At 50.4% G+C, this 15,309-nt stretch overlaps 1 protein-coding gene across 2 annotated transcripts in view; it reads left to right on the top strand.

Annotated features, from left to right (window-relative positions):
* The window catches only part of SNTA1 (syntrophin alpha 1), a 32,447-nt gene extending 19,048 nt beyond the window's left edge, over window positions 1-13,399 (top strand). Inside the window, exons 3-8 of one of the 2 annotated variants that reach the window (XM_012455189.2) lie at window positions 4,292-4,496; window positions 8,390-8,597; window positions 8,746-8,876; window positions 10,864-11,060; window positions 12,474-12,661; window positions 12,764-13,399. In XM_012455189.2, coding sequence (XP_012310612.2) covers window positions 4,292-4,496; window positions 8,390-8,597; window positions 8,746-8,876; window positions 10,864-11,060; window positions 12,474-12,661; window positions 12,764-12,856 — 1,022 coding nt within the window. In that variant the 3' untranslated portion in view covers window positions 12,857-13,399. Of the gene's footprint in view, window positions 1-4,291; window positions 4,497-8,389; window positions 8,598-8,745; window positions 8,877-10,863; window positions 11,093-12,473; window positions 12,662-12,763 lie in introns of both variants that reach the window. The other variant, XM_064382324.1, reaches the window with a different exon arrangement.
* Window positions 13,400-15,309: the final 1,910 nt, after the last annotated feature.

Below are 15,309 nucleotides of genomic sequence, written 5' to 3'. Positions count from 1 at the left end.
TAGAGACAGGGTTTCATCATGCTGGCCAGGATGGTCTCGATCTCCTGACCTTGTGATCCACCCGCCTTGGCCTCTCAAAGTGCTGAGAATAAAGGTGTGAGCCACTGCACCTGGCCATTTCTTTTAGGAGTTCCCAGTTTTGTGGAGGAGATAACCCCAACACATAGAATCAGAGACCTAGGAAGTATGGGCAAGAAAGGCAGATGAGTGAGAAATATCTATTTATTGAGACCTTAATACTCACCACATGCCTTACATTTTATTTAATCCTGACATCTCTCTGAGGTAGATTTTTTTTTTTTTTTTTAGACAGGATCTCACTCTGTAGCCCAGGCTGGAGTTCAGTGGCGTATCTTGGCTCACTGCAACCTCTGCCTCCTGGGCTCAAGCAGCCCTTCTACCTCAGCTTCCTGAGTAGCTGGGACTACAAGTGCACACTACCATGCCTGGCTAATTTTTTGTATTTTTGGTAGAGACAAGGTTTTGCTATGTTGCCCAGGCTGGTCTTGAACTCCTAGGATCAAGCAGTATGCCCGCCTTGGCCTCCCAAAGTGCTGGGATTACAGGCGTGAGCCACCATTGTAGTTATAATCTTTATTTTTGTTTTTATTATTATTTTTTTGAGACAGAGTTTAGCTCTTGTTGCCCAGGCTGGAGTGCAATGGCATGATCTTGGCTTACTGTAGCCTTTACCTCCCAGGTTCAAGCGATTCTCCTGCTTCAGCCTCCTGAGTAGCTGGGATTACAGGCACCCACCACCATGCCCGGCTAATTTTTTGATTTTTAGTAGAACATGGTTTCACCATGTTGGCCAGGCTGGTCTCAAATGCATGATCTCAGGTGATCTGCCCACCTCAGCCTCCCAAAGTGTTGAGATTATAGGGGTGAGCCACCGTGCCTGGCCTATTCATCTTTTATTGACTAGCAGTTTGAGGCCCAGAGAGGTGAATGACCTTGTCTATGGTTACACAGGTAGACAGTGCTGGAGCTGGAATTCAAATCCAAGAGCATCTGACTCCAGAGGGAATTGCATTTCCTTCCTTCCTTCCTCCCTCCCTCCCTCCCTCCCTCCCTCCCTTCCTTCCTTCCCTTTTTCTCTTTCACTTTTTTGACAGGGTATCACTCTGTTACCCAGAGTGGAGTGCAGTGGCACAATCACGGCTTGCTGCAACCTCTGCCTCCTGGGCTCAAATGATCCTCCTGCCTCAGCCTCTTGAGGAGATGGGAACACAGATGCACATCACCACGCCTGACATGCATTACCACGCCTGGCTAATTTTTTTAAAAAAATTTTACTTTCTTTTTTTTTTTGAGACAGGGTCTTGCTCTGTTCCCCAGGCTGGAGTGCAGTGGCGTGATCTCGGCTCACTACAACTTCTGCCTTCCGGGTCCAAGCAATTCTCCTGCCTCAGCCTCCCAAGTAGCTGGAATTACAGGTGCCTGCCACCACGCCCAGCTAATTTTTTTCTGTATTTTTAGTAGAGTCAGGGTTTCACCATGTTGGCCAGTCTGGTCTCCAATTCCCGAGCTCAAGCGATTCACCCACTTTGGCCTCCCAAAGTGCATGTGCTACTGTGCCAGGCCGGGAACTACATTTTTGATGTTGTGGAAGTTTGGAAGCTCATACAGCCTCTGAGTAGTTAGTGTGATTGGACTAGCGGGTGAAATTAGGTATATGGCAAGAAGTGAAGCCAGAGAGGAGTACAGGACCTGTGGGCAGGGCCTGCGTCGTAGAGCACGTTGAAATTAGGCGAAAGGTACAGGGGAGCCATAGCAGGGCTTTGAGCAGGGGAGGGATGTAGCAAGGAAATGTAGCAGTTGCACCATTGGGGGCTGTGTTTGTCAGGACGCTTTTGACTGCAAGTAACAGGAACCCAATTCAAAGAGGTTTAAACATTGAAGAATATGTGTTATCCTCCAGAATATCTTAAGGCAGCATGAATCCAGGGAAGATTAATTTAGGGGCTCATGGTATCATTGAAAACTCAGGTCTTTCCATCTTTCTGCTTCACCATCCTCAATGTGTGGACTCCAACCTTTGTGGTCAAAAAGTAGGCCAGGTGCAGTGGCTCATGCCTGCAATCCCAGCACTTTGGGAGGCCAAGGCGGGAGGAGCACCTGAGGTCAGGAGTTTGAGACCAGCTTGGCCAACATGGTGAAAACATGTCTTTACTAAAAATACAAAAATTAGCTGGGAGTGGTGGCACACACCTATAATCCCAGCTACTTGGGAGGCTGAGGCAAAATAATTGCTGGGGAGGCAGAGGTTGTAGTGAACTGACATTGCACCATTACACTCCAGCTTGGGTGACAGAGTGAGATTGTCTCAAAAAAAAAAAAAAAAAGGCTGTAGTTATGCTAGGACCAAGTTCCCTCCCAGCAATTTTGAAAGGCTAAAGGAGGAGAAGAGGAAGGCAGTGTGCTTTTCCTCACATCTCATTGACCAGAATTGTATCATTTGCCCCTTTCCAAACCAATCACAAGCAAGAAGGATGGAATGAGCATGATTAGATTTGACCAATCAAGATTCTCCCTCTAGGCTGGGGAGAAGCTGAGCCTCTAGGGCTCAGGGTCCTCTTAGCAAAGGAAAAAGAAGGGAGATGGTTTTTGGCTGTCAAGTAGGCTGTGACATGTCCCACTTCTGCTGCCCTTTGAGACATAATCCAATAGACCTGGGGTAAGTCATTGTTGCAGTGATGATAAGTCATTTGAGTCCTAGTTCTCAAAAGTCAGACCTGGGCTTGCTTCTCCCAGAAAAACCTGAGCGTGCTTTCTTTCAACAGGCTTCTTTCCCAACCCCAGTAGGGTTTGTAACTCCCTCTCTCTTTCGCCTGTTTGCTTTGAATCCTATCTGATTTTTAAAAATCTGAGCCTCAGAGACATCTCCTGCGACAGAAATAGCTTCTTATCTGGTTCTTCCAGGGAGGTAAGCCAAGAACTACTTCCTAACTCCTTCCTGGGCTGTCCACTCACAGACAGGGCATGCTGGCTGGGCTTTGACTGCAGACGTGAAATAACTAGCGAGCCAGATGGCCTTGGGAGCAGGTGTGGTTGAGAGCAGAGGAAGAGAGGCTGCCCGAGGGCTAGCAGGCATCAGGCACCCCTAGAGGGTATATCCTTGTTGGGAGAAGAGAAACTAGGTCTTGGGAAAGTTTTTTTTTTTGTAGTCAGAGTCTCACTTTATTTTCTAGGCTGGAATGCAGTGGCGCGATCTTGGCTCATTGCAACCCCTGCTTCCCAGGTTCAAGTGATTCTCATGCCTCAGCCTCCTGAGTAGCTGGGATTACAGGCATGCTCCATTCCACCCAGCTAACTTTTGTATTTTTAGTAGAGACAGGGTTTCACCATGTTGGTCAGGCTGATCTTTAATTCCTGACCAAGTGATCCACACTGCCTTAGCCTCCCAAAGTGCTGGAATTACAGGTGTGAGCCACCGCACCTGGCCTGGGAAAGTCTTTTAATCACCTTCATGTTTATACTGTCTAGGAGTTCAAGACCAGCAACATGGCAAGACCCTGTCTCTACAAAATGTTAAAAAAATTAGGTGTGTTGGTGTGTACCTGCAGTGCCGGCTACTTGGGGAGCTGAGGTGGGAGGATTGCTTGATCTGGGAGATTGAGGCTGTAGTGAGCTGTGATTGCACCACGACACTCTAGTCTGGGTGTCAGAGAGAGACTGTCTTAAAAAAAAAAAAAGAACTTAGTCACATGGCCACACCTCATTGCAAAGGAGGCTGGGAAATAGAGTCTTTCTTCCTGGTGGCTGTGTGTCTATCAGCCACGGGGAAAGTGAGAGAAGGGATATCGGTGGGCATCCAGTATTTCCTGCTCCACTTTAACCTAGAAGAATTTGTTAATATCACTATTGGACTCTTGCTTACTAAGAATCTAATAGTGACACTGGACCTAAATTAAACTTTTTTTTTTTTGAGACGGAGTCTTGCTCTGTTGCACAGGCTGGAGTGTAGTGGTATGATCTCGGTTCATGGCAACCTCCAGCTCCCAGGTTCAAGCGATTCTCCTGCCTTAGCCTCCCAAGTAGCTGGGACTACAGGTGTGTGCCATGAAGCCCAGCTAATTTTTTGTATTTTTAGTAGAGACGTGGTTTCACTGTGTTAGCCAGGATGGTCTCAATCTCCTGACCTCGTGATCTGCCCATCTCGGCCTCCCAAAGTGCTGGGATTACAGGCGTGAGCCTGGCTTAAATTAAACTCTTAATAAATTAGGGACCATTGTGATATGTGCTGGGAGCCCATGTCACAGTGGTGACTGCTGATGTCTCTCCCGATCAGTTAAGTATATGAAGGATGTCTCACCGTATTTCAAGAACTCTGCTGGTGGGACCTCGGTCGGCTGGGACTCACCTCCTGCCTCACCCCTTCAGCGGCAGCCTTCCTCTCCTGGCCCCACACCCCGGAACCTCAGCGAGGCCAAACACATGTCTTTGAAGATGGCATATGTCTCGAAGAGGTGCACCCCCACTGACCCGGAGCCCAGGTAAGGCTGGGGTGGAGGGCAACTCAGACAGACAGATGCCCTGGTGTCAGGTGGTGGGACCAACGGAAAGACACCTCTGTGCTGTACAAATGACTAGCGTGATGCCAGGACACAGTAGGTACTTAAAAAATAGTTTGATTGGGAGCATGAGTGAAGCTATGGAGATGATGGTGTGTTTTGCTTCTCATTTCTTCCCCTGGGCAGCTCACATCTGGGGAAGAACTTGGTCTGAGGAAGAACCCTGGCTTCCAGTCCTGGTTCTCTTTGAACTAGTCCCTTTTCCTCAGTGACCTTTAGATTCTCCATTGTGAGATAAGGGTGTTGGGCTCACTGATCCTCTCAAGTCTCTTCCTGCTCTGCTAGAGCTCTGAGATGTCTGGTAACCTTTGTATCAGGGCCATGGAAAGTTACCATCCTTCACATCTCAGCAGCCTTTAACAGCTCATTGATAACACTGATACCACCTAGCATTTACTGAGTGTTTACTGTGTACCCGGCACTGTGTTGAGTGCTTATGTGTAGTATCACGTAGCTCTCACAGAGGCCCAGTGGGCAAAGTCCTATTATTTCACCTTTATTTTATTATTATTTTTGAGCTGGAGTATCAATCTGTTGCCCAGGCTGGAGTGCAGCGGTGCAATGATCTTGGCTCACTGCAGTCTCTGCCTCCCAGGTTCAAGTGATTCTCCTACCTCAGCTTCCCAAGTAGTTGGGACTACAGGCGCCTGCCACCACACCTGGCTAACTTTTGTATTTTTTTTTTTATTTGAGAGGGAGTCTCACTCTGTCACCCAGGCTGGAATGCAGTGGTGCAATCTCAGCTCACTGCAACCTCCGCCTCCTGTGTTCAAGTAATTCTCATGCCTCAGCCTCCTGAGTAGCTGGGATTACAGGCACACACCACCATGCTTGGCTAATTTTTGTATTTTTAGTAGAGATGGGGTTTTGCCCGCCGAGTGTGATGGCTCATGCCTGTAATCCCGGCACTTTGGGAGGCCGAGGTGGGTGGATCACCTGAGGTCAGGAGTTTGAGACCAGCCTGGCCAACATGGTGAAACCCTGTCTCTACTAAAAATATAAAAATTAGCTGGGTGTGGTGGCAAGTGCCTGTAATCCCAGCTACTCTGAAGGCTGAGGCAGGAGAATTGCTTGAACCCGGGAGGCGGAGGTTTCAGTGAGCCAAGATTGCGCCATTGCATTCCAGCGTGGGGGACAAGAGCGAGACTTTGTCTCAAAAAAAAAAAGAGAGAGAGATGGAGTTTCACCATGTTGGCCAGGCTGGTCTCGAACTCCTGACCTCAGGTGATCCACCCACCTAGGCTTCCCAAAGTGCTGGGATTACAGGCATGAGCCACTCTGCCCGGCCTAACTTTTGTATTTTTTGTAGAGACGAGGTTTGACCATGTTGGCCAGGCTGGTCTCACACTTCTGACCTCAGGTGATTTGCATGCCTCAGCCTCCCAAAGTGCTGGAATTACAGGTGTGAGCCACCGCACCTGGCTTACCTCCATTTTATAGATGAGGACAGAGAGGGGAAGTAACCTGCTTGACATCACACAACCAGAAAGGGTGGCACTTGCCTTGTTCCTGGTAGCCCTCTCTGCTTTGGAAGCTGCAGGGTGCCTGAGTGATGGTGGTGAATGAAGCATGTTTGTTCAGGTGGGATATGCAGTGTTGGAGGTGATGTGTAAGTGGCATATGCATTACAAGCTTGGGCTGTGGCTCCTAGTGACAGCCTAGGTTCAATGCCAAGCAAATGCCCAATATTGGTTGGGAGGGCTGATTAATGTCCAGCATCCAAATCTCTTGGTTTCACTTGATGCCACACCCCTTGCCTACCCCATGAGGCAAGAGCTGGTGATTCACAGGTCACCTGCAGGTGCTCTACAGAAGGGCCTTTTGTTTGTTTGTTTTTGAGATGGAGTCTTGCTCTGTTGCCCAGCTGGAGTGCAGTGGTACAATCTTGGCTCACTGCAACCCCCTCCTTTCTGGTTCAAGTGATTCTTCTGCCTCAGCCTTCTGAGTAGCTGGGATTACAGGTGCCTGCCAACATGTCCGGCTAATTTTGTGTTTTTAATAGAGATGGAGTTTCACCATGTTGGCCAAGCTGGTCTTGAACTCCTGACCTCAGGTGGTCTGCCCACCTTGGCCTCCCAAAGTGCTGGGATTACAGTTATGAGCCACCGCCTGTATTTTTCATAGACTAATTTTTATATTTTTAGTAGAGACAGGGTTTCATAATGTTGGCCAGGCTGATCTCAAACTCCTGACCTCAGAATTCACCCACCTTGGCCTCCCAAAGTGTTGGGATTACAGACGTGAGCTACCATGCCTGGCCTCAAGCCTCTTTAGTTTAGTTTTGTTGTTGTTGATTTGTTTTTCCGTTTTTTAAGATAAGGTCTTGCACTGTCATCCAGGCTGGAGTGCAGTGGCACCCTTATAGCTCACTGCAGCCTCAAACTCCTGGGCTCAAGTGATTCTCACACCTCAGCCTCTAAGTAGCTGGGACTACAGGCATGTGTCACCATTCCTGGCTAATTAAAAACATTTTTTCTTTTGTAGAGATGAGGTTCTCCTTTGTTGCCCAGGCTGGTCTTGAACTCCTGGGCTCAAGCCATCGTCCTGCCTCAGCCTTCTGAAGTTCTGGGATTACAGGTGTGAGCTACCATGCCCGGCCTAGTTTTTTTTTTTCCTTTTTTTTTTCTGCTCTTATTAGTGAATTAGTTTGGTTCTATGCAACAAGGAGAACCTAGGAGCTGGCTCAGAAGAGAATCTTCCTTAGAAACCAGGAGAAAGGGGCAAGATTAGGAATGGTCACACAGTAATAATTTAGGTCCCATCATACCATCATGCATGTTTGAGTGTATGTGTGTATTTGTGTGTATATGTATACAACTAGGCCAGGCATGGTGGCTCATGACTGTATTCCCAGCACTTTGGGAGGCCAAGGCAGGCTGGTCATATGAGGTCAGGAGTTTGAGACCAGTCTGGCCAACATGGTGAAACCCTGTCTCCACTAAAAATTAAAAAATTAAGGCCAGGTGCAGTGGCTCATACCTGTAATCTCAGCACTTTGGGAGGCTGAGGTGGGTGGATCATGAGGTCAGGAGATGGAGACCATCCTGGCCAACATGGTGAAACCCCATGTCTACTAAAAATACAAAAATTAATTAGCTGGACATGGTGGTGGGTGCCTGTAATCCCAGCTACTTGGGAGGCCGAGGCAGGAGAATTGCTTGAACCTGGGAGGCTGAGGTTGCAGTGAGCTGAGATCGCACCACTGCACTCCAGCCTGAGCGACAAAGCGAGATTCTGTCTCAAAAAAACCCAAAAAACAAAAATTAGCTGGGTGTGGTGGCATGCACCTGTAATCCCAGCTACTCGGGAGGCTGAGGCAGGAGAATGGCTTGAACCCAGGAGGCAGAGACTGCAGTGTGCCGAGATCAGCCACTGCACTCCAGCCTGGCAACAGAGTGAGAGTCTGTCTAAAAAAAAAATTAGCCCAGCACAGTGACGCATACCTGTAATCCCAGCTACTTTGGAGGCTGAAGCACAAGAATAGCTTGAATCCAGGAAGTGGAGGTTGCAGTGAGCCAAGGTCCGGCCATTGCAGTCCAGCCTGTGTGACAGAGTGAGACTCCATTTCAAAAACAACAACAAAAATCCCACAAAATACATAAATACGTGTGTGTATGTCACACTCTTTTGTCCCTAGGCCCCATGAGGCCCCAGCAACTGTGGCTGAAGCCCAACCGTGAGCGTCACTTCTGATTCTCTCACAGACATCCCCTGTGGTTTCTCCTGGTTTGGTGGTGGGTGGGGTTTCTTGGGCCAGGGTTGGGCAGCTGCAGCCTAGTGGTCAGGTCCTTGCCTCCACCCATTTGTGCCTGTAGGTATCTGGAGATCTGCTCGGCAGATGGCCAAGACACCCTCTTCCTGAGGGCCAAGGATGAGGCTAGTGCGAGGTCGTGGGCGAGTGCCATCCAAGCCCAGGTCAATGCTCTGACGCCACTGGTCAAGGATGAGCTGCAGGCACTGCTGGCAGCCACCAGCACAGCTGGGAGCCAGGACATCAAGCAGATTGGCTGGCTGACTGAGCAGGTGCCTGCTGGGCTTGGGACCTATCCCTCCCTCTCTTCCCCTCCCTTGGAGCTGGCCCTGTTCCCAGTACCCCTGGCCACCTTGCCCCGCCCTGGCCCTCTGCCCTCTCTCCCCCAACCCATCCTCACAGCTGCTTTGTCCCCTGCAGCTGCCCAGTGGGGGCGCGGCCCCCACACTGGCCCTGCTGACTGAAAAGGAGCTGCTCCTCTACTCTTCTCTCCCTGAGACCCGTGAGGCCCTGAGCCGGCCAGCCCGTACTGCCCCACTCATCGCCACCAGGTACCCACAGGCAGGGGCAGTATGTCTCCCCAGAGCTTGCCAGGAGATGCTCCAGCAGGGCCCCAGAAGCTGGGAACTCCAGTCCTGTCCTTCCCTCAGCTATTCCCCAGGTGACCTAAAGCAAGTCTCTGCCCTACCTGGGCCTCAGTTTCCTCATCTGTAAAATGGGCCCTTGGAACAAAAGGATATAAGGTCCCTACCAGCTGCTCATTCATTGACACTTATGCCTTGTGCTGTATGGTTCAGATGACACAGAGCTGATCCCAACAGTTTCTACCTTCAGAGAGAACTTTGTCTCATTGGGGAGACAGACCCAGGAACAGCCATTATAGTGCAGGGTTTGAAGGAGCCACTTACCTCTGTAGGGGTAGTTGAGGAAGGCTTCAGGGAGGAGGTGACATTTGAGCTGGACTTTGATGGATGAGTAGAAGTTTTCTGTTTAAGAAAGGGTGAAATAGCATCCCATGCAGAGAGAACATCATGGTCAAAAAAGTACAGAGGCATGAAGGGCTAAGGCATGTTCACAGAGCTATGAGTTCCTTATAACCAGAATTCACACAGGAAATGGACAGAAGGGACTTGGTAGGGGCTGCTCTTGCAGATCTTCTGTTGCCTGATGAAGGAATGTTGGCTTTATCTTAAAAGTTTGGGAGTGTTGAAGGGTTTAAGCTGGGGAGTGAGGTGCTCTGGTTGCTTTGAGAGAACCCCTGTGGCTGCCCCATGGAGAATGCAGCAGAGAGTGCGGGATAGAAGTGGGGAGGTGCTGCAGTCGTGCAGGAGAGATGATGGTGGCTGGGGGAGGTGGAGGTGGGTGGTGGCCGCAGATGGAGAAGAAAGGCAGCATTTGCATTGGAAACCACATGGGTGTAAAATTAACAGGGCTCAGTGCTTGCCAGATGGGGCGGGTGAAGGAGGGGTCCGAAATGAACAGGAGGTTTGGAGCTTGTGTCTGGGTGAGCGTGGGACTGAGGGTGGGGGTGGAAAGGGAGGAGGCTGGAGCAAGATGCTGAGTCAAGTCCACAGTGTGTGTGGGATGGAGAGGAAGCTTGGATAGGAAGCTTGGGGACTCAAGGGTCTGCAGCTCAGGGCTGGACAGTGGGAGGCTGGTGTCAGCAGTGGTCCAGGGGTAGCTGAGCTATAAGAGAAAGAGTGGGTGGAGGGAAGAACAAAGAGGAATACAGGCCAGAACTCTAGGTCTGGGAGAACTCTTAGGTCTGCCCCAGAGAGGGGCAGTTGGCTTACCAAGGCCACACAGCATGTGAGAGTCAGGCTGCAGGGGTCTGAAGTCCTTGTCACCCATTTCTCCTTACCTCAGGCTGGCTCTGGCCTGTGTGTCAGGAGCCTGCTGGCTACTAGGGATAACTAGGTTTTGGATAGTCTACTGAATCAAGTGATTCGACTCAGGCAACAAATGTTTATTGAGCACCTACTATGGTCAGGCATGGTTTCAGTTACTGGGAATACAGTGGTGAACAAAAGATCAAAATTTCTACTCTAGCTGACATTTTAGTGAAAAATACAGTAAAAAAACTAACCAAAACAAATAATAAAAAGTATAATTTCTGGTACCATGATGAAAAAGTAAGGCTATTGAGTAACGAGGGTGCTATTTTGGACTGGAAGGTCAGGGAAGGCTTCTCAGAGGAGGTGACATTTAAGCTAACATCTGAAGGAAGTGAGGGAGTGAGCTGTGTGGATAATCAGGGAAATGTGTACAGGCAGAGGGAACAGCATATGCAAAGGTGCTGAGGCAGGCATGTGCTAAGTGTTGTGTGTGAGGACACCAGTATAGCCGGAGCCACGGGAATGACGGGGAGGATGGCAGATGTCTCCTATTGAGTCAATCAGTGCCCCCTGGCAAGTCCTGTCCTGTTAGGTGGTGAAAGATTCCCAGGATTCCTTCCCAGGACACTGACCCCCTTGCCCAGAACTATTTGCCCCCTGCCTGAGGCCTCATGCTTAGCCTTCTGCTCCCCCCAACTCCCAGACTGGTGCACTCAGGCCCCTCCAAGGGCTCAGTGCCCTATGATGCAGAGCTCTCTTTTGCCCTGCGCACGGGCACGCGTCACGGTGTGGACACTCACCTGTTCAGCGTGGAGTCACCGCAGGAGTTGGCTGCCTGGACCCGCCAGCTGGTGGATGGCTGTCACCGGGCCGCCGAGGGTGTGCAGGAGGTGTCTACAGGTGTGCTGGGAGGATCTGGGAGTGTCCCTCTGGTAATGAGCCTCTTATCCTCAGGAGCATTCAAGCTTCCTTCTTTAGGGCACTTCGGACAGGAAATGGGGTTTGGAGGTCAAGGTGGGTGGATCACCTGAGGTCAGGAGTTTGAGACTAGCCTGGCCAGCATGGCAAAACCCCGTCTCTACTAATAATACAAACATTGGCTGGGTGTGGTGGCTCACACCTGTAATCCCAGCACTTTGGGAGGCTGAGGCGAGTGGATCACTTGAGATCAGCAGTTCAAGACCAGCTTGGCCAAATGGTGAAACCCCATCTCTACTAAAAATACAAAAATTAGGCTGGGCACGGTGGTTCACGCCTGTAATCCCAGCTACTCAGGAAGCTGAGACAGGAGAATCACTTGGACCTGAGAGGCAGAGGCTGCAGTGAGCCGAGATCACACCACTGCACTCCAGCCTGGGCAACAGAGCAAGAGTCCGTCTCAAAAAACAAAACAAACAAACAAAAATTAGCCAGGCATGGTGGCATGCACCTGTCATCTCAGCCACTTGGGAGGGTGGGGCAGGAGAATTGCTTTAATCCTGGAGGCGGAGGTTGTAGTTAGCCCAGATAGCCCCACTGCACTCCAGCCTGGGTGACAGAGCAAGACTCTGTCTCAAAAAACAAAACAAAACGAAAACCCAAAAATTAGCTGAGCATGGTAGCAGGCGCCGGTAGTCCCAGCTACTCGGGAGGCTGAGGCACAAGAATCACTTGAACCCGGGAGGTAGAGGTTGTGGTGAGCCGAGATTGCACCCGCTACACTCCAGCCTGGGTGACAGAGTGAGATTGTTCCTCAAAAAAAAAGAAACCAAAGTTGGGTTTGGGCCTCTGTTTTGGATGTGCAGGTGTCCTGGTAGGCAGAGACTCTTCTCCCTGGGGTTTTCTTGCCCTAGCTTTGTCAATCTGCTGAGGATGTGAGAGATGGCACTTGGGGTAGGGCTGCCAGATGAAATACAGGGCTACATTTGAATTTCAGGTTACAATGAATACTTTTTTCATAGAACTATGTCCAAATTAGTCATTGCTTATCTGAAATTTAAATTTAGCTGGGCAACTCTACAAGTCTCCAAGGGTGGTGCTTGGTAGATCTGATGATGCCTTTATCAGGAGCGAGCCTCTTGTCCATGACAGATTTTAAGCTCCCCCTTTCTACTGTGGTGCTGCTGGAAGTGGGGCTGGAAGTGGGTGTAGGTCCTCTGAGGGTGGGGGTGGTGACTCTCTGCAGGATGGGTGTACAGGTGCCACAACAAACAGTAATCCTCCCATCCCTGGAGGCATTCAGGCCCCACTTTGTGACGCTGCGGTGGGGGTTGGAGGTTGGGGTGTGGTCTCTGAGGTGCCAGCTATGCCTGTACCTACGTGCCCCTCCTGCAGCCTGCACGTGGAACGGGCGTCCCTGCAGCCTGTCTGTGCACATTGACAAGGGCTTCACACTGTGGGCGGCTGAGCCAGGGGCAGCCCGAGCTGTGCTCCTGCGACAGCCCTTTGAGAAGCTGCAGATGTCTTCAGATGATGGCGCCAGTCTCCTTTTCCTGGACTTTGGGGGTGCTGAAGGCGAGATCGTGAGTGAAGGGCTGCCTCTGCACGCTGGGGAGGAGGGGGTGTGCACTCTTGGAAGCCAGGCTGGCCAGGGCCCCTGACTCTTCTCTCCATCCACCCTGCAGCAGCTGGACCTGCACTCGTGTCCCAAAACCATAGTCTTCATCATCCACTCCTTCCTCTCGGCCAAAGTTACCCGCCTCGGGCTCTTGGCCTAGAAGTCGCCGGATACACTAGCCCTGAAGAGGGGTGTCTATGACATGGCCTGAGCTGGGCCTCCACCGAATACCTGCTCGCCCCTGGGCTGATGGAAGGGAGAGGAGAGGAATGAGGGCCTCAGAGACCCCGCCCCTGAGGGAGGCTGGATTGGTCTTGGGGCCCAGGACCCAGACCCAGGACAGAGTGGACCCTGCCTGTGATGGGGTGGCCTTCCTGCTGCCCGCCTCCACTAGTGCCTTTTGCAGAGAGATATTTTGTGTACACAGAAGCCATTCCAAGCCTGGGACCTGCCCCTGTGCGGATTCTGACCCCAGCCAACAGCTGAGCTGCCAGGCCTCCTTGAGGCCCCTAAGCCACCCCCAGAGATCCCATCTGAAGCTGGAGTCCCCTGGGGTCAGCGGCAAGAGAAAGAAGAGGAGCCTTTCTGTTTGTTTTTCCCCTTAGCTCCGCCACCTTGGGGAGTCTGGTTTTTCTCTTCATCCTCTCTCTCTCCTCCTTACTCTTGGTTAAATAAATAGCCTGTGAGCATACGGGCAGCCCGGCCCAGTGTCTGTGGTCTGTGCCTTGGCCTTTGGGCCCTGGGGTGGCCCCTGCAGTCCCAAGATGGACCAGACCAAGGACTGGGGCACCTTTCCCTGGAGAAGAACAGATCTTTGCCACAGGGCCAAAGACAGTGTATTGGTTATCTATTTTTATGTGACAAATTACCCCAAATTTAGCAGACAAATTACCCCAAATTTTGCAGCTTAAAATGACAAATATTCATTATGTCTTAGGTTCTGTGGGTCAGGAATTTGAGAGGGGCTAAGCTGGGCTGTTCTTGTCTCAGAGTTGCTCATGAGATTGCCGTCAAGTTGTCAGCTAGGGCTGCAGTCGTCTGAAGGCTTGACCGGGGTCGGAGGATCCATTCCAATACTGCTCATGCACGTGAAGTCTTAGTTCCTCACCATGCAGGCCTAACCCTAGAGCTGCTGCTTGAGTCTTCTCATGATATGGCAGTTGGCTTTCCCCACAGTGAGACAGAAGAGAGAGCAAGGAAGAAGCCACAAACAGTGCCTCTTAGGACCCAGTCTTGGAAGCCATACACTGTGGTTCTGCTTTGTTCTGTTCATTAGAAGTGAGTCACTAAGTTCAGCCCTCACTCAAGGGGAGGGGAATCAGGTGCTACCTCTTGAAGAAAGGAATGTGGAAGAATGTGTGGACCTATTTCAAAGCCACCTAAGAGAGCTTCAGGACCCTTTCCTGCAGAAGAGAGGTAGAGTGGAATGTTTGGTGCTGCAGAAACTGTGATGTGCTGGCTGGATGTGAGTGGGCGGTGGCTATGACTCCCTACCTAAAATCACAATGACAACAGCAATGATGGAGAATTTTTTTTTTGTTTTTGTTTATTTTTTTTCAAGACAGAGTCTGCTCTGTCACCCAAGTGGGAGTGCGGTGGTGTGTTCTCAGCTCACTGCAACCTCCACTTCCAAGTTCAAGTGATTCTCCTGTCTCAGCGTCCTGAGTAGCTGGGATTACAGGTGCCTGCCACTAAGCCTCACTAATGTTTTGTATTTTTAGTAGAGACGGGGTTTCACCATGTTGGCGAGGCTGGTATTGAACTCCTGACAATCCTCCTGCGTCTACCTCCCAAAGTGCTAGGATTACAGGTGTGAGCCACCACACCCAGCCCAGAACATTTTTTAAAACTTTCTAAAGATCCAGTTTCTTCAATGTAGCCACAAGATAAAACAAAGATCATGTGCTTGGTGTGCCTGCCTGTAATCCCAGCACTTTGGGAGGTCGAGGAGGGTAGATTACCTGAGGTCAGGAGTTTGAGTCCAGCCTGGCCAACATGGTGAAACCCTGTCTCTAGTAAAAATACAAAAATTACCTGGGCACGGTGGCACCTGCCTGTAATCCCAGCTACTCAGGAGGCTGAGACAGGAGAATCACTTGAATCCCCGGAGGTGGAGGTTGCAGTGAGCAGAGATCACGCCACTGCACTCCGGCCTAGGCCACAGAGCATGACTCTGCCTCAAAAAAAAAAAAAAAAAAAGACCAGGTAACTTAACTTTGAGCAATCACTTTTAGCTTATTTATAATGGCAGCATTCTTTGTTTCTTTGTGAAAATGAAACTTTCTCAGCTTATCCACTAAATTTTCAGCAATATCCCAAACCACCAAAGACTTACTCATTTTCCTTCTGGCCATCAGCAGTCTGGTGCCTTCACCTGGAACACCCTGTGAAGTGTTTTTGAGATGCGGTCTTGCTTTGTTGCCCAGGCTGGAGTGCCTGGCTCACTGCAGCCTCGGCCTCCCAGGCTTAAGTGATCCTCCTACCTTGGTCTCCTAAGTTGCTGGGGCTATAGGCATGTGCCACCATGGCTGGCTAATTTTTTTATTTTTTAATTTCTTGTAGAGATGGGGTTTTGCCATGTTGCCCAGGCTGGTCTCACACTCCTGAGCTCAA

The sequence above is a fragment of the Aotus nancymaae genome, unplaced genomic scaffold, assembly GCF_030222135.1.
Source record: "Aotus nancymaae isolate 86718 unplaced genomic scaffold, 86718_ANA_hifiasm-v0.15.2.pri h1tg000029l, whole genome shotgun sequence".
In the NCBI taxonomy this organism is placed as follows: domain Eukaryota; kingdom Metazoa; phylum Chordata; class Mammalia; order Primates; family Aotidae; genus Aotus; species Aotus nancymaae.
The sequence above is the reverse complement of the archived record's forward strand: the minus strand, read 5'-3'. Positions and strand labels throughout refer to the sequence as shown.